The following is a 22,814-nucleotide window of genomic DNA, read 5'->3' as shown; positions in this document are numbered from 1 at the left end:
ACATTTTATCAGCAGGAAATCTTTCCCTGAATCTTCCAGCAAAGGTAGCACTGCCACTTCCAAGTTTCTGGTATATATCTATATATCTTTGCTCCTTAAGTGATTTTGTCTTTCCTCTTTAATGGTGTTAGCATTTCAATAGTAGTGGTATACTCTGTGCCTGAAAATTGTATTATCTAAACTGTTTAGGGGAGTCTAAATCTATTGTTAATTATTTTTTTGCAGACTTTCTTTTATGTTGACTGATTATCTTGTATGCTTGGTGATTTTTTGTTTTTAAACTGTGATCATCTTAAGCATCTGAATGTGGGTCTCATTCCTCCAGAGGTGATTGACCTTCTCCTCTGTTTGCAAGCCAGGAATTGCTTCCAACTGGCATCATGTTAGCTTCCTTCAAGGATTCTGGCCTCATGTGGGAAAGCAGAGGTTCATCTTCTCTACCTTGGATTGCTGGGCTCAGTAGCCCACTTTTAGCCTTGCTGTGGGAATTGGTCCTACAGAGATTCTAGGTTTTGCTTACTAAGCACCCTTTTGGTTTCAGCTCAGTGTTTTGTTTTCCTGTTATTCTTTTGGTCTCTTGGATATATTTCTTACTTTCTTGCAAATCCAGCAATATTTTAATAAGGATATGTGTTGTAATTTACCTAGGGTCAGGTAATATTTTCATGTGTAAGTCTCCAGAAGAATATCCAGTCCATCATATTTCTGGACCTGTCATTCTGGACACCTAGAATATCTTAACTTTAGTGTTGTTTTCACTTTCCACCTTTATTTTTTAATGAATGTACCTAATTTTTCCGATAATTTTTAAGGTATTCAGGTCAGGAGTTGCGATTTATTAATTTTTGTATCTCATTGACTTCCTAGAAATGACTGCTACTCAATACATGAGTATTTAATGAAAGCAGATGATTTTGTTGATAATGGAAAGTAACTTTCTTGCATAGTGAGAGGCTGAAGTGTGGAGAATACAATGGAGAATGTGAGGCCACTGACAGACAGAGGAGGAACAGGAAGAGCAGGACTCTGGGAGGTTGCCTAGAGGAGTGACAGTGTGAGGAGAGATTCCAAATGAAATTGCTGTCTCTCTTTCTCCCTGACTTCCTCTATGTCCGTCTACTTTACCATGTGTTTGAGTAATGTTTTGTGTTTCCTATTCTAAATGCTAAAGTAGATAATTAGAATGATTTTTTTTCTTTCAAAACAAACTAATAACCCATAATCAGATCAGTTACCATTAAATAGATGGACCTTATTGTATGTTGTTGTTTTCTGAGTATGAATGGTCCTTAGGCAGGGGAAAATGTATCTTCCTAACAGCACTGGACACGTCTCCTGAGGGCATCATTGCTAAAGTGATCTGACTGAACCAATTGCCTAAGATTTGTTTCTCTTCTCATACTCTGTGTTTTAAATAGTAGTTGCAGAAGCAGCTTTCATTTGAGCTATTGCAGTGACTCTGGTGCTTGAATTCTTGCCTCCAACATAGATGTTATTGCTACTGTTTGGGGTATTTCTATCTCCTGTGACACCACTGATATTAAAGATAGATGCACCTGTCAATTTTGCGTTTGTACCTGAAGAAAACAGAACCATCTGCTGCTAGAAACTTTTCCAATTTGAAATTTGATGGAAACTTCCTCAGCTTAGTTGGCAAAATTCTCTGACTCCTGTCTTTGTCTGATAAATCTTGTTTCCCACAGTCGAAAGAACTCTCTTGGTCTTATCATTGCCCTAGATGAGAACAAAGAAGCAAAAGGAGAACTTTTCTGGGATGATGGGCAAACGAAAGGTGAGCGGTGTTATGATAATGTTGCTGTTTCCACACCTGCACCTATGAATTATGGTTCTTCACTCCTGCTGGTCATTCAGCTATGGGAGAAATCTCACCAGACGCAGTGGCAAGAATCACTTAAGTATTTTGCTTCTGGTTGCACCATTCAGAGGTAGTGGTAGATGAACTACCAAGGAAAGAAAAGTACATTTCTATTTGTGACAATTCTCCCATTGGCCAGTGATATCTATAATACGCTCTCATTTTATTGTCAATGGGTTCTTAGAAGATATGGTTTCAAGACTGATCTGTAACTCAATGTTAATGTCTTCCTCCCAAAATTGTTATGAGGAAACACTGACGATGTAAAAATAATGCCCTACTGAGAATATACTATTCTAGTGTGTGCTCATCTCACCATATTTTTTTAGCATATTTGTGTTTCTAGTATGCTAAGAATTCCTGTGCTTTATACTTACGAAATAGATTCCCTTGAAGCATATGCCTTGGGAGCCTTTGGAAGGGAAACTTTGCAATATTCCAGTAGAAAAGAGAAGGAAAAACTTGATGGCTTGGCCTTGGAGATTCTTGTCAATCTAATCCGATACATAGATTTAAATTTTTATTTATTTATTTAATTGTAAAATATGTAGTTGGCAAATAAAGATGAAATATATTCAAAGTGGACAATATGAAGATTTAATATACATGGGCATAGTATAATGATTACCACAGCTATTTTAATGAGTACATCCGTCACCACCCATACTATAGTCTGAACTTATTCATCTTATAGCTAAAGGTTTGTACCCTTGACCATCAGTTCTCCATTTTCCCCACTCTCAGGCTCTAAGAACCACTGTTATACTGTCTGCTTCTATGAGCTCAACTATTTTAGATTCCACATATAAGTGAGACCATGCAGTATTTGACTTTCTATCTCTGGCTTATTTCACTTAGTATAATGTCCTCCAGATTCATCCATGCTGTTGCAAATGGCCGAATTTTCTTTCTTTTTTTTTCATGGCAGGACAATACTTTGTTTTATATATATATAATAATTTCTTTATTCATGCATTGATGGACACAGGTTGTTTTCATATCTTGGCTACTGTGAAAAATAAAATTAAAAACTTAAATATAAGGGCTAAAATTGTAAAGCTTCTAAAAGAAATCAGGAAAAAACCTCCTTGACATTTTAGTCTTGGCAATGACTTTTTGAATATGATACCAAAAGCAAAGGCAAAAATACCAAAAAAAAAAAAAAAAAAAAAAAGCATGACTACATCAAACCAAAAGACTTCTGCATAGCAAAATAAACAATCAACAAAGTGAAAAGGCAAACTACAGAGTGAATAATAGTGTTTGCAAAGCACCTATCTGAGAAGAGATTAACATAAAAAATATATAAGGAACTCATGCAACTCAGTAGCAAAAGATCAAGTGACCCAACTAAAAACAGGGTGAAGGAATTGAACAGATATTTTTCCAAGGTAGACATTCAAGTGGCTAAATGGTGTGTGAAAAGATGCTCAACATCAGTAAATGACGGAGAATTGCAAACCAAAAATCACAGTGAGATATCACCTCACACCTGTTAGCATGGAAATTATATAAACAAGAGATAAGTATTGGTGAGGATGTGGAGATAATGGAATTTTTGTAGATTGTTGGTGGGCATGTAAATTGGTACAACCATTGTGGAAAATAGTATAGAGGTTCCTCAAAAAATTAAGAATAGAACTTCCTTACAGTCCATAAAATCCCACTTCTGTGTGTATATCCAGAGGACATGAAATCAGTATCTTTAAGAGATATACTCACATATATGTGTATTACAGCATTATTCACAACACCCGAGATACAGAAACGGTCTAAGTGTACATTGATGAATGAATGAATAAAGAGTTGTGATACACTTATACAATGGAATAGTATGCATCCATAGGGAAAAGGAAGTACTACGATTTGTGACATCAAGATGTAGCTGAAAGGAGTGGCGGGGTGAAATTTTTTCTGTAGTGGGCAGACCAGAATCTGACTTGTCTTTTCTCACTTTCAGATACTGTGGCCAATAAAGTGTATCTGTTATGTGAGTTTTCTGTCACTCAAGTGAGTAGCATGTTTTTATGAATCTTAGGTGTGGGCTTTTGTCTGGCCATTAGCTCATCTGTGCTTGTGTATATGTGTGATTATATTTGTAACTTTATATGCATTATTGGCTATAGGTGAACACATTTGTATGTATGAATTCATGGATGTTTTCATAAGAAGGCATTAATATAGCAGCTAGTAATTCTAAATACAGTTTTTAAATGTCTATGTATTTTTATGATTTTTTAAAATTAGAGGATTATTAAAATAATGTTGTACTTATTGAGAACACACTAGTAGAGAAAGCAGAGAGGAATGCAGGGCGATGGGGGATATCAGGTCTGAAATGAAATGTTGGAGTGACTTGAGAATCTGTGTATTACAGGCATATCTTTGTGCATACTTAGACTTACTTGTTTTGCAGAACCGCTTGGAGGTGAATATTTCACAATCAACCTACAAGGACCCCAATAATTTAGCATTTAATGAGATTAAAATTCTTGGGACACAGGAACCTAGCAATGTTACAGTGAAACACAATGGTGTCCCAAGTCAGACTTCTCCTACAGTCACTTATGATTCTAACATTAAGGTAAAAACCCATTTTGTTGAGATGGTGTATTGAGAATTCTCCATAGCATCATGGCGTTCCTTCTTGCCAAGGTTGCATGGGTTACTGAATGACTAGAGCACCTTTGAGGCCTGTTTTGGGGAAGTCAGAAGGCTGGGGAAAAAAAATGAGTTAGCCAGAGCTAATGAGTTTGGTATTTTCCTTCTTATTCCTGTCTCTGTCTCTCAGTGTTCTGTTCTCTCTAACTGATTTCACTTTCCCTTCTCAAAATATAATAGTACTTGTGATGAGACACAAGAAGTGCAAAGTTAGGAAAATGTGGAACAGCCTTACATTATTAGACTGTGAATTACATATGACAGGCAGAGATAAGATTCACTTTTCGAAAATGGCCACTTTGTATAGGAAACTTGTGGTCAGATTTTGGAGGGTCTTAGGTACCAACTTGATTTAATACTTAAAGGGTCTCATATTGATCCTTGAATGACGGCTGTGCTGCTCTTTGTGAGCATTGTTGGGATTGGGAGTGGGGGTTGGGGACTAGTAGAACAGGGAAGAACAAGATGGATTATACTGGGAGGAGATTGGGAGGAGGATGATAATCTTTAGGTTGTGATTTTATTACTCCAGACAAATGAGAACTTACCTTGGGAAGTGCAAAATATTTCATATAGCCCATAAATACATATTAACTAGTATATACCAATTAAAATAAAACAATAAATAATTTGTTAAACATTAATGTGGGCATGATAAGCAGGTCATATGATTCTTATTGGTGTGTTCTTTCTACCACTGCACACCAATGGGGGATACTTGTGTGGGGACTGGAGAGCTAGAAGATCAGCTCAGTTTGGGAAGACATCATATATCATGCTAAAAAGGAATTGCAGAAGAGAGCCTTCGGACAATACACAGAGGGCTAAGAGGAGTCAGGGCGGAAAAGAATAAGGGATGATCACGACAGGTTTTATTTGACCAAATTGTTTTCATTATGCTGTGTACAAGATTCTGCTAAGGAGGAGACATTTGCCCTGTTTCTGCTAAATAGATTCCCCTACTGTACAGCTCTATTCTTAAAGCTAAAGTCATATATTGATTGGATGGTTGAAAGTCTGGTCTGAATTCATTTTTTTTTTCCCAGAAAAAATGTCTCAGATCTTGCAAGGCCTTTCTCCTAAAGATGAATTTCGTTGTGATTCCCGCATTCCTACAGGTTGCCATTATCACAGACATCAATCTTGTCCTGGGAGAAGCATACACAGTGGAGTGGGACATAAAAATAAGGGATGAAGAAAAAATAGACTGTTACCCTGATGAGAATGGTGCTTCTGCAGAAAACTGCGCTGCCCGTGGCTGCATCTGGGAGGTAACCTTGCCGATGGAGTTCATGCACATGAAAATCTCCACACTTAATCTGTCCTTCTTAAGCATAGCGCTGGTACTTACCTAACTACTTAAAATTCACAGAAAGAAAGGACTTCCAAAGGGACCTGATCTGGATGTGAAGAGTAGGTGGGGATATGTGTGAAACTTTTTTTTTTTTTTGGAGGGAGTCTCCCTCTGTCGCAAAGGCTGGAGCACAGTGGTGCAATCTCAGCTCACTGCAACCTCCTCTCCTGGGTTCAAGGGATTCACCTGCCTCAGCCTCCAGAGTAGCTAGGACACAGGTGTGTGGCACCACTCCCAGCTAATTTATTGTGTTTTTAGTAGAGATGGAGTTTCACCATGTTAGCCACGATGGTCTTGGTCTCCTGACCTTGCGATCCGCCTGCTTGGGCGCCCAAAGTGCTGGGATTACAGGTGTTAGCCACTGCACCTGGCTGAAACTTTTTAAAGTATATATTTTTCTTGGAGTCCAGGAATTTAAATTTATGTTATTGCCAAATGGTAAGTGTTGGGCTGGTTTTATCACCCTATAAAATGACTTTTGTAATGCTGTTTAGATTAGAGAACTTTAAGACCACATGCTGTGCTCATCTATGACTTTGGCCTCACTTTTCAGGCATCCAATTCTTCTGGAGTCCCTTTTTGCTATTTTGTCAACGATCTATACTCTGTTAGTGATGTTCAGTATAATTCACATGGGGCCACGGCTGACATCTCCTTAAAATCTTCTGTTTATGCCACTGCCTTCCCTTCCACACCCGTGAACCCCCTTCGCCTGGATGTAACTTACCATGAGAATGACATGCTGCAGTTCAAGGTAAACACAGTACATGAATCAGGGATTGATTAGACCCTTTCCAGTTCTATTACCTTTTGCTGGCCAAGGTCACAGAACCCTAAAATAAATTAATCATGTTGCAATACACTAGACTATTATCCAAAAAGCACTGAGAAATCATTGAGGGAACAATGAGACCTGCCCTAATTTTTGTTTGGAAAAGATTACTGTGGCTACTGTTAGGAAAATGGTTGGGAGAGCCAGAGTCCATATGGAGAGACAAGTGGGGAGGCTACCAGTTGAGTAGGTCAGATAACGGATTCGGTTTGGGCTAGACACTGGAACGAAGGTGGAGAACAGTGGACCTGTGTGAGGTTGAGAAAGTTGGGTTACAGGATCTGGTGCTTGATTGCAAGCAGGTGACAGGGAGAGGGAAGCATCAAGATTGATGACTGTGTTGTAGCTTGCATCTTAATATGGATGGTGCTGACATCAACCAGAATGGGAATACGGAAAAGGGTTGTGCTTGATCAATGTAAGATGATGTGTTCAGTTCAGGATGCTGAATGTGAGATATCTGTAAAATAGCCACCAATGTACAGTGATTTCATTCCTTTCCAGGATTTAGTTACATTTAAGGACTAGGAAGGGACTAGCTGGTATGTCTGTTTCTCTATTAAACTAAGCTTCTCAAGGACAGGAATGTGCCCTTTCCTCTTTGTGCTTCTGGAGTGTGAGACGGAGCCTGGCAGACAGTTAGCACTGGAATGTTATTGGCAGAGACAGTGAAAGTGATCAGGACATTGTCGCATGGCCTGAAAGGTTCTTAACAATCTGACATCAGCCCGAATTCTGAGTTCTTGTACATTCTCTAATGCAAGGATGATGCTCTTGTATATTTCTATCCTCATCATGGCACTAGTATGTTGTAGGCACCTAATGGGTTTGAAGTGAATGAATTTCCTTGGGGTTCTAGCCTTAAATGTTACCTACTCTAGCTCTTTCTAAAATATTTGCCTCTTTCTGGCCCACCTTAATACTCTCTGCCTGTGCAGTTGTTATTCTTCACCAGAATGACTTGATCTCCTTTCTTTGTTTGGTTAATGACTGCCGTGCTTTTAAGTCTCAGCCTGTATTTTTCCAGTGACACCACCTCAGTCTCCCAGAAACAATGTTGGGCATTTCCTTTCCTAGAATCTCAGAGCAGTTCTACATAGCCCTCCCTTAGCACACATCACCCAGGGGTTGTGAGCTGCTCTTTCACTTCTCATTAGCATGTAAATGTTGTAAAACCATAACGCTGCCTTATTCAGCCCACAACCCTGGTGTCTTGTACAGTGCTAGGCAGGGATGTAGCAGGTACTCATGAATCAGTTTAGATACCACTTTCAGCAAGGACATTATGATCACTTTCATCAAATACATTTCATTTTTGGAGACAGGTTTTTTTTCAATTCATAAAAGTTTTCAGATATACACATACACTCATATAGCCACATAGAGTAACAAGTAACATATTCATAAATACCACACTGATTTCAGAATGATTTTCCAAGTTAGCACCAGTGTCCATTTGAGTGTATTTCTGTAATAGAGGTCTTAATAATGAGATATGACAGATTCAGAGAAAAATGTTAAGTCTGAAATTGTTGTTTGATATAGTAATTAAATCTCATGAACTTAAAGAAGGAAAAAGCATGGCATTTGAACTTTTATTGCAAAAAGAAAAAATTGTGCTAAGGGTATAGGTTTCAAGAGTACTATATTTGTCTAACATCTATTTCATCTGGCCCAGATTTATGATCCGAACAACAATCGGTATGAAGTGCCAGTCCCTCTGAACATACCCAGGGTTCCATCCAGCAGCCCTGAGGGTCAACTCTATGATGTCCTCATTAAGAAGAATCCATTTGGGATTGAAATTCGCCGGAAGAGTACGGGCACTATAATGTGAGTGGCTTCTAGTGTGACTCAGAGTTGATGGCTACCCGTACATTCACTGCCAGGTCCAATTTCTTTGGAGATGTCCTGTTTCAAAGCATCATATTGTCCACTTCCAGATCCATGAATGAGTTGTTTCCTTCAGACCTGTTCTCATGGGAAATCTTTAGCATTCTGGATATAATTACTGAGGCAGCTGAGTGTGCCTGAGGATTCATCCAACAAATGTTTATGAGGTTCCTTCTCTAGGTTAGGGACTGCTCCTTATAGACAGCTGAGGGTCTCGTCTCATGACAAAAATAAGAAAATAACAAAGGTAATTTAAGTTGCAGTATAAAAAGGAGGTTTGAGAGAGTGATAAATGCTGTGTAGGCAAAAGAGCAGGGTAATTGAGAGTTATGGGGAAGTTACTGCTTGTGATACTGTGGTCAGAGTAGATCTCGCTGAGAAGGTGACATTGTAATAGGACCTAGATGAGAAGGGACCACCCATGTGAAGACAGGGGAAGGAAAAGAGCATTTCAGACAGAGGGAATAGGAAGTGGATAGGCCATGAGATGAGCAAGCTGGCATGCCAAGGAATAGAAGGCTAGTGTGGTTGGAGCAGTGGAGGAAGTAAGCAGGTAAGTGCTGGGAGATGAAGCTGGGAAGCAGGGTGGGCTGCAGATCCCTTTCGATCAGGGGCAGGCTTGAAGACTTTATAAGATGTTTTCACGTGAAGCCATGGAAAAAGTGCAAACAGGGAGGGACGTGAGGTGAGATCCTTGTAGGAATATCGCGTTGAGTGTTAAGTAGAAAATGCGCTGAGTGGTGCAAGAGTGGATGGAGGTGCTGGTGTGGCATGGTTCCAGCTGAGATGGTGAGGAGTGCCCGGATTTGTATTGTGGGGAACCACCGAAAGGAGGCAGTGACAGAGGGAAACAGAAGAATAAAGAAGGACTCCTGGGCTTTCTGTGAGGATATATGTGGTGTTTTAATCAAACTGAGTTCATGTTTTGTTTTGGAGATGAACAGGTCCTGGGTAGGAATCAAGTGTTCTAGTGTCGTTGAAAAGTCAGCTGCTAGAAGCAGAGAGAAAAGCCCATTTTCTTTTCCAAATCTGCCTTTTTGTGTTGCAGTTGGGACTCTCAGCTACTTGGTTTTACCTTCAATGACATGTTTATCCGCATCTCCACCCGCCTTCCCTCCAAGTACCTCTATGGCTTTGGGGAAACTGAGCACAGGTCCTACAGGAGAGACTTGAATTGGCACACGTGGGGGATGTTCTCCCGAGACCAGCCCCCAGGGGTAAGGACAGAGCATTTGGGTTCTGTGTCTCTGCTTCTCTCCACCTCCACTGCGCATGCTTTGGGCTTCATCTTCCCAAACTCCACTTGGTCGTCACATTCCGCTTTTAGACGAGTGGGCCAATTCTCAGGCTCCTTTGTTTCCCGTGTTTAATTTATTTCCTGGAGAAAACTAGACCCATCTTAGCAAGCACATTTTGGTTGAGTTTCTTTCTCAGGCATAATGTCTTTTAAACTCCTACTGCTTCTCCCCATGACTCCCCAGTACAAGACGAATTCCTATGGTGTCCACCCCTACTACATGGGGCTGGAGGAGGACGGCAGTGCCCATGGAGTGCTCCTGCTGAACAGCAATGCCATGGGTAAGGCCATCTAGCACTTTTCTTATTTTGAGAGGTAAAAGTCATTCTTGAGTCAATTTAGAATGTGTTTGGCCTAACAGATTTTTGAAGTGAAAATTTTCATTTTATGGGCATTGTTTTTTATTTTTTGTGTGTTTAGCCTTTCTGTTTATTTCAGTCTAATGTCATGTGATAAGAAGATTCAACACAACTTTCATTTTGGCAAACATTATATAAGACGGGATAGTAACACCAAGTGGGTCCCAAATATCTTGGAGCTGGGAGCCAGTTACATAATTTGAATGAGGATACAATTATGGGTCAGAGAAGTTAGTCTGGGGGTATAAGAGGGTATGGTTTGTTGAAAAATTACCTATCAGATACTGTGCTCACTATCTGCGTGATGGGATCCCTACCCCAAACTTTAGCATCGTGCAATATTCCCATGTAACAAACCTGCGTGTGTATCTCCATATCTAAAATAAAAGTTGAAATGTAAGAATAATAAATGTAGAAGTAGAAAGACAAATGTAAAGTACACCAAAGGGAAACGAACCCAGGAATGGGACCTGTAGACTTCCACTTAACTTCTTCAGTTCTGTGTGCGTATGATGAAAAATGCCCACTCTTACTACTCTATGATAGGGAGGGTGCAGGAAGATGGAGAAGGTGGATCTTTCAGGTACAATTCCTAACCTGGAAGGTTTCCAGCTGCGTTAGCATTTTTCTTCATTTTCAGATGTGACATTCCAGCCCCTGCCTGCCTTGACATATCATACCACAGGGGGAGTTCTGGACTTTTATGTGTTCTTGGGGCCAACTCCAGAGCTTGTCACCCAGCAGTACACTGAGGTAGGGGGAAATCCAATTGTTCATCAAGTATTTGTACAGCACATTCTGTGTGCCAGAGCCCACATTCATTCCTATAACTCTCAGATGATAACTGGAATTATTGGTCTTTCTTGGAGAGAGATTATAGAATAAGGAAAAATAGATACATTCTAATGACCATTAAATTGATAGCCTCTGTAAGCACTGCAGAATAGCAGAGGTAATAATTGTACTAGTAGTGGTGATGATAGCCACAGTAGTGTGGCGGTAGTAATAGTGGTTATGGTGGTGGTGATGGTGATGATGGCAGTAGGGGGTGACAGTGGTGATAGTGATGTGAGAATGGTGATAGTGGCGGTGGTGGTAGTGGTAGTGGTGGTGATGGTGATGATAGTGGTGAGTGTGGTGGTGATGGTGGTGGTAGTGGTAGTGGTGAAGATGGGTGTGTTGGTGATGATGGTAATAGTGGTGATGATGGTGATGGTGGGGCTGGCGACGGTTGGTATTTGATGGTGATGGTGATGGTGGTGATGGAGATGATGGTAGTAGTGGTGGTGACAGTGAGGTGGTATGAGGAGTGTGGTGTTGGTCATAGTGGTTGTGATAATAGTGGTGATGGTGTGGGTGGTGATGATTGGTGTTTGTTGTAGTGATGATGATGATGGTCGTGGTGGAAATGGTGGTGGTAGTGGTGACAGTGGGGTGGTGCGAGAAGTATGGTGTTGGTGGTAGTTGTGGTGATGGTGGGGGTGGTGATAGTTGCTGTTTGTTGTAGTGATGGTGATGATGATGGTTGTGGTAGTGGTGGTGACCGTGGAGTTGTATGAGAAGTATGGTGTTGGTAGTAGTGTTTGGGATGATAGTGGTGATGGTAGTGGTGGTGATGGTTGGTGTTTGTGGTATTGATGGTGATGATGTTGGTGGTGGTTATGGCGGTGGTAGTGATATGACTGTGGGTTGGTGTGAGGAGTGTGGTGTTTGTGGTAGTGTTTGCGATGATGGTGGTGATGGTGGGGATGCTGGTGGGGTGGTAGTGTGGTGGTGGTGATGGTAGTGAAGGGTGATGATAATGGTAAAGATGGTGGTGGGGGTGTGTCATGGTGGTACTGGTGGTGATGGTGGAAATCGTGATGATGGTGGTGGTGACTGTGGTTGTGGTGGCAGCAGCAGCAAACACTGTGTACTGCCTACTGCACATGACTGATTGATTACTTGCTGCATATTAGAGCACTTCATACATAATAACTCATTCAGTCCTCACAAAAGCACTCTGAGGCTGATACTATTATTTTCCCTTACAGATGAAGAAACTGAAGCACTAAAAAGTTACTTAATTTTTACCTAAGGTCACACAGCTAGCAGGACTGGAGCCAGGCATTTTGCCTCTGATTCTGGGCTTTTTAACAAGTTACCTACAGTACCTCTATGAATAAATTTGGCTTTTCAGAATTTTTAAGAAGGCGCTCAAGTCTAGCAGAAAGCTTTCTCCAAGAATCCCAGTGGCCCTATATCCTGTCAGATTTGATCTGGATTTGAATTTGTTAGTTGTCTAGCTTGGGGCATGGAAAAATATTCTTATTACTTCATGAAAAACTTCAATCTGGTGTCTCTGTTCTGAGGACTAATGTTTCCTGTCTATTTTCTAGTTGATTGGCCGGCCCGTGATGGTTCCTTACTGGTCTTTGGGCTTCCAGCTGTGTCGCTATGGATACGAGAATGACTCTGAGATTGCCAGCTTGTATGATGAGATGGTGGCCGCCCAGATCCCTTATGTACGTTCTCAGTCATGGCTCTGGAGTTTCAAAACTCACCCAGTGCCTCTGTGTCTGTGTTCATTTGTCTAATGTTTGTGGGATTCTATAAAGACATAACATTCTTTTTCAGACGATATCACAGTTAGCCTCACCCCAGCATGATAATACAGGTAAGGGCCTTTGTTTCCATCTTCTAGAGGTGGTAGCTTAAGACTCACCATGATTTGCCAAAGGACAGGGAGATAGGCTGGCTCCAGGGCTCTTTCTGCTATCTCATGCTTTCTTCCATTTCTTTGACATGATTTCCAAATTTTAGTCAGAATGTCCCTGGTTACATAAGAATAAATGATATGCCTCAGTTCTTTTACTTAATTCTTGAAAAAAAAAAAAAACTAACTGCAAACAGTCAGACTATTGTATATGTGAATATGACCTCAGTTCCTGCAGCCCTGGTACTGTAACTCAGTGTCCCATCAGCTCTGAGTTAATCACTGATGGATTACATGGATCCTGGGATGGGCTTTCAGAGGACATACATATGGAAATAAACCTTATCCTTCACTGGTGGATGGGAGGGGAACCAGTCATCAAAGAATTGATCCCATGAACCATAGCATATTTAATTGTATTCTACTTTTCTGTTGTTTACAATAGTTCCATTAGCGGTACATAGTGTTTCCATTAGTGAATAGTGAAATGCAATGTTTCATTCCCCAGAAAAACATCGTGTCTGATTACCCTCAAGATTGGGTATTCCAAAGCTACTATACATTGTTGCTTTGTTTTGTTTCGCAGTAGATTTGCCATCCAGGTTGTATTAGCACTGGGTAGCTAACAGAATTTTTTCTAAACATGAACCACTGATACCAGGGGCAGCCTCTTGGAGGAGGTCATCACAATCACGCCTGATAGTGGCAGTTTACAAAGCACTTTCCAATCCTTGTTATTTTATTTATCCTCAGACTAGCCATGCTAGAGAAGTATTCTCAACCTATTTGGTGCAGATTTAGATTTTTTTCCATTTTATCACTGAACATTTACAAAATAAGTGAATTTCCCAGAAGCTACACCTAACACATGGCAGAGCTGGGATTTGAAAGCATCAACAAGAAGCTGTCTGAAACTCCACCACGGGCAGTGGAGGGTTGCTCCTCTATAAAGCTTGGGTTTGTACAACAGCAGCCACTCAGCTTCCCGTGTCCTCCCGCAGGACGTGCAGTACTCAGACATCGACTACATGGAGCGGCAGCTGGACTTCACCCTCAGCCCCAAGTTTGCTGGGTTTCCAGCTCTGATCAATCGCATGAAGGCTGACGGGATGCGGGTCATCCTCATTCTGGTTAGTCCTGATGTGAATGTGTGCAGTCTGTTTGGGAGCAGGTATGGGCTTTGGTGGAGAAAGCTTTGTTTCCATGTTACAAGTAGATAAATTGAAGTTCAAGGAGAAACGTGTATTTCCCAGGACTCACAGAAACTCTACAGTTCAGGTAGAAGCTAGGGAGTTCCCTGGAGGAGTTCTCCTTTATTCTGTTTCTCTCATTCTCTGGCTTTGGTTTTCCCAACTGACTTATGCTTTGATTTCAGGATCCAGCCATTTCTGGCAATGAGACACAGCCCTATCCTGCCTTCACTCGGGGCATAGAGGATGACGTCTTCATCAAATACCCAAATGATGGAGACATTGTCTGGGGAAAGGTATAATCTGAGTGATAATCCGCTGATCCCTAGCCTGAGGGTGGGTCACTGTTAGTGAGTCACATGCCTACGTATGTCATTTTTGGCTTTTTCTATTTGGGCTCTGAGGTCAGAAGCTCTCATTTTCTCAATCAATATTTGTTGATACAGTTAATGACTTTTAAAGTCATGTGATGCATTATGGAATTCACTTTTCTTTTATATCAATCTTACATGATGATCAAAGTATTATTGCTGCTAGGGACATGGTTTATATAATAATTTCTTAGGAAATACTATGTAAGGGAACTGTCTAGTGCGTTGCTGCTGAACGTGTTTCTCTCCACAGGTCTGGCCTGATTTTCCTGATGTTGTTGTGAATGAGTCTCTAGACTGGGACAGTCAAGTGGAGGTAAAAGGGTCTTTGCAGATTTGGGTGGAGTCCGGGTTTCTAGGAAGGGGCAGCCGTAGCTGCAATTCTGGACATGGCTGTACCATGGACATGAGCTTGGCAAGGGGGAAACCTTAGGGGATGTGATTAGGTGTCAGTCTGTGTGCCCATTACTTTATATGTAGTAATATTTTAGTGTCCACTGGGATGTAGATATGTAGATATGTATTATTATCCTCGGGATTTAAGACCAGAGAGCTCAAATTACTTGTCCACAGTTTTAGGTGACAGAGTGGTGATTTCAATTCCGAGGCCATCAGATTCCAAAGGTCCAAGAAATTTCCACTGGGTAATACCTCCGAGAAGTGCCATCTTTTCTCCGAACTAGTACACTTATTGTTGCTGCTTGGGGATCCCTTCTAAACAGTCTTCAGCCCTCGAAGACTGATGAGGTCTTTTCCTTTGTACATCTTTTTTACCCCCATGAACAGATTTCTCCATCTTCACACTTACAAGTCCTCCCCTGAGCCCAATCCGTCCTTGGGTTTCTCAACTTTGCTTTTACCTCACAGTTTCTAGCCTCATTGTAAAACTTGCTCTTTCCTGGGAACAGCTTTTTGCTTGCAGAGGATCCAGGAAGCCCATGCTTCTGGACCTGAATTTTTTCCAGATTAAGTATTTCTTGCCTGAAAGAATACATGGCTCCTTACTGGTCTGGGAGCCTACAGCGCCATCCTCTGGCCAAGATGTGTGTCTCCTGAACTGATGCAGCCTGTATGGTTTACTATCCATGGTTGTGACAGTCCCCACAGGCAGGGTTCTCAGGGTGGGGCCGAGGAGCTCCTGGAGACCAAGTATCTGCCTGACCTCTTGAGCTGTTCTTCAATAATGGTTATCCTTTCTGGGTGGGAATTGTAGCAGGGCATGTGTAGCCTATGTGACCCCCACAGGAGAGATGAAGAGATAAGGAAAAGGCTTATTTCATAGGACATCTGCCAGGAATTGAAGGGACAAAGAAGCTGGCCTGTGCAGTCAGCAATGTGGTATATATTGCAGTGTCTAGATACTGTGTCAAGATCAAGTATTGATCAGACAAATATCCATATTGTGGAAACAAATCCCAGCAGTTGTAAATTCAGGTAGCATCTACTCAGAAGCCCAGGGTGAAGACCTCTTTTGGGAGTTCTTGCTATGTAATGTAAGATCGTAGTCCGTGGACAGAGGTACAGGAGAAACATTGTAGTCACCAGGAATGTGACTGGCAGGAGTCAGGCCAAATATTCCTGCCTTATCCAGATGAGTTGGTTTTCAGGTCAAGTGGTGAGTCCTAAAGGGAAAGGCTGATATTAGACAGAAACTCGCAATCTGGAGTCTGAGGCTGAGGCCTGGGACAGCTCCAATGGGGTAGTGAGAACAGACGGTACTGCAAGCTAGTGATGCGTAGTTCTCTAGTGTCTGTCTCTGACCTCCTGGATCCCAGAGTGAGTTGGCAGCAATAGCACTCTCTATTTAAAATACGACACACTTGGAACCTGGCTGCTTGGCTATTGGACTGTATGCCTTTATTTACTGTCAGTAGATTCAGTAAAACGAAACAAATAAAACAGAAGCTGGGGCAGGTTTTGAAGACTTGCAAGAACGAGTCAAACTCAGTTCAAGGCCGTTTTCCATTTGTCTATTATGGAACAAGTATCTATTCTCTATCTATCTGTCTATCTCTCTCTCGGTATCCATCTCTCTATGTATCTATGCTCTACCTATTATCTATCTGTATCTATCATCTATCTATCCTATCTATATCTATCTATCTGTCTGTCTGTCTGTCTGTCTATCTATCTGGTTAAGTAGCTAGCTAAGCTAGCTAGCTAATCTTACCATCTATCTACATTTGTATCTATCTATCTATCTATCTATCTATCTATCTATCTATCTATCTATCTATCTGTGTGTCTGTCTATCTGTCTATCTACCTTCCTACCTACCTACCTGTCTGTCTGTCTGTCTATCTATTTATCTATCTGTCTGTCTGTCTGTCTGTCTATCTATCTGTCTGTCTGTCTGTCTGTCTATCTATCTAGTTAAGTAGCTAGCTAAGCTAGGTAGCTAATCTTACCATCTATCTACATTTGTATCTATCTATCTATCTATCTATCTATCTATCTATCTATCTATCTATCTACCTTCCTACCTACCTACCTACCTGTCTGTCTGTCTATCTATCTATCTACCTACCTACCTATCTAATTTATATTCATCTTCCCACCCTATCTATCCAATCCATCCTATCTATCTATCTATCTGGCCAGCTACATTAGCTAGGTAGTAAATATTACCATCTATCTACATTTCTTTCTCTCACACACTCATCTATCCATCCATCCATCCATCCGTCCGATCGTCCGTCCATCCATCCTATCTATCTATGTATCTATCTCCATCCATCCATCCATCCATCCATCCATCCATCCATGTATCTATGTATCTATCTACCTATCTACCCACCCACCCTACCTATCTACCCACCCACCCTATCTATCCACCCTATCTTTTTATCTTCTGACCCACTCTACACTCTAACACTTTATCTACCTATCTATCTATCTATCTATCTATCTATATATCTTTGTTATTTATATTCATCTGCCCACCCTATCTATCCAGTTCATCCTATCATTTATCCATCCAGCCACCCTGTATATTTATATCTATCTATCTATCTATCTATCTATCTATCTATCTATCTATCTATCTATGTATCTATGTATCTATCTATCTATCTATCATATCATCTATATCTCTCTATCTGTCTTTATCTATGTACTCTATCTGTTTATCTATCTGTCTATCTGTCCATCCATCCATCCATCTATCCATCCATCCATCCATCCAGACATTGTGTATATTTGTCTCTTTATCCATCCAGATACCCTATATCTATCTATCTATCTATCTATCTATCTGTCTATCTCCATCCATCTATTCATCCACCTATTGTATCTATCATTTATCCATCCACTCTATCTGTCTGTCTCTCGGTCAGTCTATCTATCTATCCATCCTGTCCATCTCTCTCTCTCTCTAATATATATATTCATCCACCCACCCTATCTATCCAAATCCATCCTCCATCCATCTGTCTCTGTCTATCTATATCCATCCTATCTATCTATCTATCTCCATCCATCCTATCATCTATCTCTAGTCATCTACCTACCCTATCTAAATCTGTCTATCTACCCCAAATCTATCTATATCTATCCATCCATCTACCCACTCTATCTATCTATCTATCTATCTATCTATCTAATCTACCTACCCACTCTGTATTTATCTATCTTCTATCTACCCACTCTATCTGTTTATCTTCTATCTATCCATCCATCCATCCACTCACTCTACACTCTATCTATCCATCCATCCATCTATTCCTCCTATCCATCCACCCCATCTATCTATCCACCCTATATATCTCTCTACCCACCCACTCTAGTCTCTAACACTTATCTATCTATCTTATTTATGTTCATCTACCCACCATATCAATCCAATCCATCCAATCCATTCTATCTATCTATCTATCTATCTATCTATCTATCTAATTTATGTTCATCTACCCACCATATCAATCCAATCCATCCAATCCATTCTATCTATCTATCTATCTATCTATCTATCTATCTATAGTGTTCAAGGGAGAAGACCTAGCTTCCTGTCCTCTAGTCATTTCTAACAGAAAATCACTTGAAGCTTAGTGGTAAAGCAGCCCACATGGACACAGGAACCTGCCCAGCCAGAGAAGTTCAGGGTCATGGGCTTCCTGACTTTTATCAGCCCCACAGTTCATCAGCCAGTAGGGGCAACGCTGGCATCCTGAGGCCATTTGGAAATCTGAGGGCAATGTTGTTTATCACAGTGATACCAAGTGGCATTCAGTGGGCAATGGGGAGGGATGCCCATAACTCTGATTGCAGGGAATTCTCCACAAAAAGTCTCATGTCAAATGCCAGTTGTACCCCTAATGAGAAACACTTCATTAGGGGGTCACAGAATCTGTGAGGTAGCTCATCAGAGATTCTCGGTAGATAGAAAAGTTGTAAGTTTTATGTTGGTGCAAAGGTAATTGCGGTGTTTGCCATTGAGTGTTATTAAAAGTGATGACAAAAACTGCAATTACCTTTGCACCAACCTAAGATTTATATTATTAATAGTGAGACCTACACGATGAAGCTGGTGAGGATGAAACAACTCATGTCCAGGTCTGCTTCACTGAATATAAAACAAACAGCCAAGAAGCCTATGAAAAGCAGATTTCTGAGTCCAAAGCTCCAGCGATTTGATTCAATAAGCCTGTGGGGGGATCTAGGAATTGCATTTTGTAGCATGCAATGTGCTGCAAAAAGAGTGCTAAGTGGTCCTGAGGCCAGTGTGTGGGTGGGCACATCACTGTGTGAAGACTGGAGAAAGTGAAGGCAGAAGCCACAAAGGCAAGACTTGAATATGGACAGGTGTAAGGCAGAGCCAGCACCTCGGAGAATGGCAGAACATTTTTATTGATTGGTAGGGGTCATCTGAGCAGTACTTAGGGAAGTTCATACATCACTGCTGGCCAGGTTCCCTGTGTGTATTTCATATGGGATACAATTCTGACTCAGATGTGGCCAGTACTCTAACTCTCCATTCCCCACCCATCCCATTGTTTCTAACCCTGTATGATCTGGAGCTCTCTGTTTCAGGTGATAGGCTCTCTTTATCGGGTTTCATTGTTTCTACCTCGATTTCCTAACAAAAGGCACCCCTGGCATGGCCCCTTAGGATTCTCCATGATGTAACCCACTATCTTCTCACATCCCTGACAGCCAGACCCACGTAGGCTGATCTGTTTCTGTTTTCTTATGTTCCCTTTTTGCCCCTTATCTAGACATATGGATTCCTAATTGCCTTTTGTCTGTTGTGTATAAGAACTGGAGTTCCCCTAGACCTCCCCAACCCTTCTCGACAGAATTACTTAGCTCTTTAATTCTTACAATGCCATGATTAGCATAGAGGAGGCTATTTACTGAGACACACAGAGGACCATAATGTTCCATAACAAGCAACATGAATATATAAAAATGTATGGATATTTATTTACTGCTTCTAAGTGGTGTGAACCCACTGTTAAACACTGGTTATATGTTTTGTGTCAGGTTCTAAGCTAAATATAAATATCACTCAGAAGAATATGAAACTAACTTCTTGCTCTCAAAAATCTACAATATAGTTAAGAAGTTGTATCTTGAATCTGACTTTCATGTTAAAATGAAAACACTGCTTTTATTATCTGAGGGAAGATGAAAATGAGAGGAAGTTGAAAGCCCTCTTTAAGTCCTCTCAATTTATGTTACTCACAGCTGTAGTTTTCATGTGACTCTGAAACCGTAGAGAACACAGATGCGTACTGGGTAGTCTAACATCCTGAAATGTAATCTTATGCCTTCCTCCCCTCTCTCAGTGGGAATGACATAGAAGGGACTTCCTGAGTGTTTCTTCCCAGCCTACTACCATGCATATGATGTCTGCAGTCTCTCCCTGGCTTTGTTTCTTTGAGGAGTGCTTAGGAAATGGCAGGACTGACGTTGAGGGTTGGGCATCTAATGCACTAGGTCACGAGTTCCGGGCGTTGATTGTTATCATCTAGGTCAATATGAAGAGAACAGTTTTTGGATGTCTTCCAAATGCTGGGGAGGTGTGCAAATAGCACTGATTTCTCTTTTCATTCTACATTTCTCTAATAAGCCAATAACATTATAGGCCCTGTTCAGGACGTCTGTCACCATGTAGTCCGGGTCTTTGTGTGAGTTGCATTCTCAGTAAGTGCCTGTTTGCTGTCGAATATATTTGTGTGGGACAAACTAATTATATTTACTTTTTATAGCTATATCGAGCTTATGTGGCTTTCCCAGACTTTTTCCGTAATTCAACTGCCAAGTGGTGGAAGAGGGAAATAGAAGAACTATACAGCAATCCACAGAATCCAGAGAGGAGCTTGAAGTTTGATGGCATGTGGATTGTAAGTGTGTGTATATGTCTGTGTACCTGTGGCACTTGTGTATCTTTGTGTGCCTATGTACCACTGACCTTCAGTCAAGAGGATAATCATTGTCCAAGGAAGACTTTGGACATGTCAGACACTTCCTCCTCTCAGAGTGGAACAGCCCTGATAGCCTACATACCTTCTACCAGACCTGAAGTTCCTGTAAAACCTCTGAGACAATTTACTAGAAATTTCTTGGAACTTTGATTGCCTCACACTCACCCTGAGAGAGGTTTTTGTTGTTGTTGTTGTTTCCAGATGGAGTCTTGCTCTGTCACCCAGGCTAGATAGAGTGTGGTGGCAGGATCTTGGCTCACTGCAACCTCCGCCTCCTGGGTTAGAGCAATTCTCCTGCCTTGGCCACTTAGGTAGCTGGGATTACAGGCACCCACCACCGTGCCCAGCTAATTTTTGTATTTTTAATAGAGACAGGGTTTCACCATCTTGGCCAGGTTGCTCTCAAACTCTTGAACTTGTGATCCACTCGTCTCAGCCTCCTAAAGTGCTGGGATTACTAGCGTGAGCCACTGCACCTGGCAGAGAGATTTTTTTTTTTAATCTGATAGACAGTTGTTCTGTAGGGGGGAATTAATCTCTCTAGCCAGTTCTTACCAGGATTTGATGAACATCCCAGGGCTAGCATCTACAGGGATTACTGGATGTTGAACAATTAGTTCATTGCTTCCTTGTCTCAGAATTGGCAGGATGTAATTTCCTTAAAAAGTGAGGTATGTCTGTCTTTGGCATTTCTAGGATATGAATGAACCATCGAGCTTCGTGAATGGGGCAGTTCCTCCAGGCTGCAGGGATGCCTCTCTGAACCACCCTCCCTACATGCCATGTAAGAACCCCTGGCCTCCGTGATTGGCAGAGCCATGACTGAAAGGATGACCACTGCAGAAGCCCAGAGGCCACAAGTGTGCCCTGACAGCTCAGGACACATCCTCATGGCTGCTGTGGTTTACTGGGAACCAGAGACAAAAGCTCTGCACGTGCTTTAGCCAGCTGGGCATGTGCAAGTGACTAGACTCGTTGAGCAAATTTCTCGAATCTGTCCAGAAAGCACCAACCAGTGCTCATGCCACCAAAGGGTTCTCACAGCTGGGTTTCTTAGTTTTTTAGGCTTATGTGAATCCATCACAGGAATTTCTTGTGTCATCAATGGGTGGAAATTATTGGCTTGGCCTTATTGTGAAGCTGCTGGTCTTTGAAATTATACTTGGGTTCATATCTTGGCTCCAGAAATGGTTTTTTTTAGTGAATTGTGTGACTGTTCACAAATTATGTGATATTTCCAGATCTCAGTTTGATAAACTGTACATGACAGATGTCCTAGAATTATGATAAGAATTACATGAAATAATTGATACGTCAAAACCCTAAATCAGAGCCTGTCATGTGGTGTTTGACCACTGTACGCTCTTCCTGACACCTCTGCTTTCTTCAGTGAAATTGATGTTGAAAGCACTGTAGGTGCCATTGCGGCTCAGAGCTGGGGTCACTGTGCTGGTGTCTCTGGGAAGATGGAGAGTGACACATGCAGGGCTCAAGTTAGTCTTAAGATCCAGGGCTCAATCCCTTGAAGAGAGGTCAGGGATAAACAGAATCAGGGCTGATTTCACCTCACCAGATCTTCCTCCTCAGATTTGGAGTCCAGGGACAGGGGCCTGAGCAGCAAGAGCCTGTGCATGGAGAGTCAGCAGATCCTCCCAGACGGCTCCCCCGTGCAGCACTACAACGTGCACAGCCTGTATGGGTGGTCCCAGACCAGACCCACATACGAGTGAGTGTCTGTCTCCCTTCTCCAGCTGTCACAACCTGTAGGCATTGCCAGGACTGACGTAGCTACCCTACTTTTCCTTTCCTTCCCACTCTAAGGGTTAAGAAGATTCTCATGACAACTGTGTCATCATTCTTA

At 41.5% G+C, this 22,814-nt stretch overlaps 1 protein-coding gene across 1 annotated transcript in view; it reads left to right on the top strand.

Moving 5' to 3' along the window:
* The window catches only part of MGAM (maltase-glucoamylase), a 253,259-nt gene that overhangs the window by 218,092 nt on the left and 12,353 nt on the right, over positions 1-22,814 (top strand). Inside the window, exons 47-62 of the mRNA XM_064372824.1 lie at positions 1,704-1,792; positions 3,837-3,886; positions 4,293-4,460; positions 5,656-5,808; positions 6,445-6,645; positions 8,402-8,556; positions 9,665-9,833; positions 10,098-10,194; positions 10,913-11,025; positions 12,651-12,776; positions 13,969-14,097; positions 14,343-14,453; positions 14,782-14,844; positions 20,738-20,872; positions 21,650-21,737; positions 22,541-22,679. Of these exons, the coding sequence (XP_064228894.1) occupies positions 1,704-1,792; positions 3,837-3,886; positions 4,293-4,460; positions 5,656-5,808; positions 6,445-6,645; positions 8,402-8,556; positions 9,665-9,833; positions 10,098-10,194; positions 10,913-11,025; positions 12,651-12,776; positions 13,969-14,097; positions 14,343-14,453; positions 14,782-14,844; positions 20,738-20,872; positions 21,650-21,737; positions 22,541-22,679 (1,986 nt within the window). The remainder of the gene's footprint in view (positions 1-1,703; positions 1,793-3,836; positions 3,887-4,292; positions 4,461-5,655; positions 5,809-6,444; positions 6,646-8,401; positions 8,557-9,664; positions 9,834-10,097; positions 10,195-10,912; positions 11,026-12,650; positions 12,777-13,968; positions 14,098-14,342; positions 14,454-14,781; positions 14,845-20,737; positions 20,873-21,649; positions 21,738-22,540; positions 22,680-22,814) is intronic.

Source organism: Aotus nancymaae, unplaced genomic scaffold, assembly GCF_030222135.1.
Source record: "Aotus nancymaae isolate 86718 unplaced genomic scaffold, 86718_ANA_hifiasm-v0.15.2.pri h1tg000002l, whole genome shotgun sequence".
NCBI classification, from domain to species: Eukaryota; Metazoa; Chordata; class Mammalia; order Primates; family Aotidae; genus Aotus; species Aotus nancymaae.
This window is presented reverse-complemented; position numbering and strand designations above follow the sequence as displayed.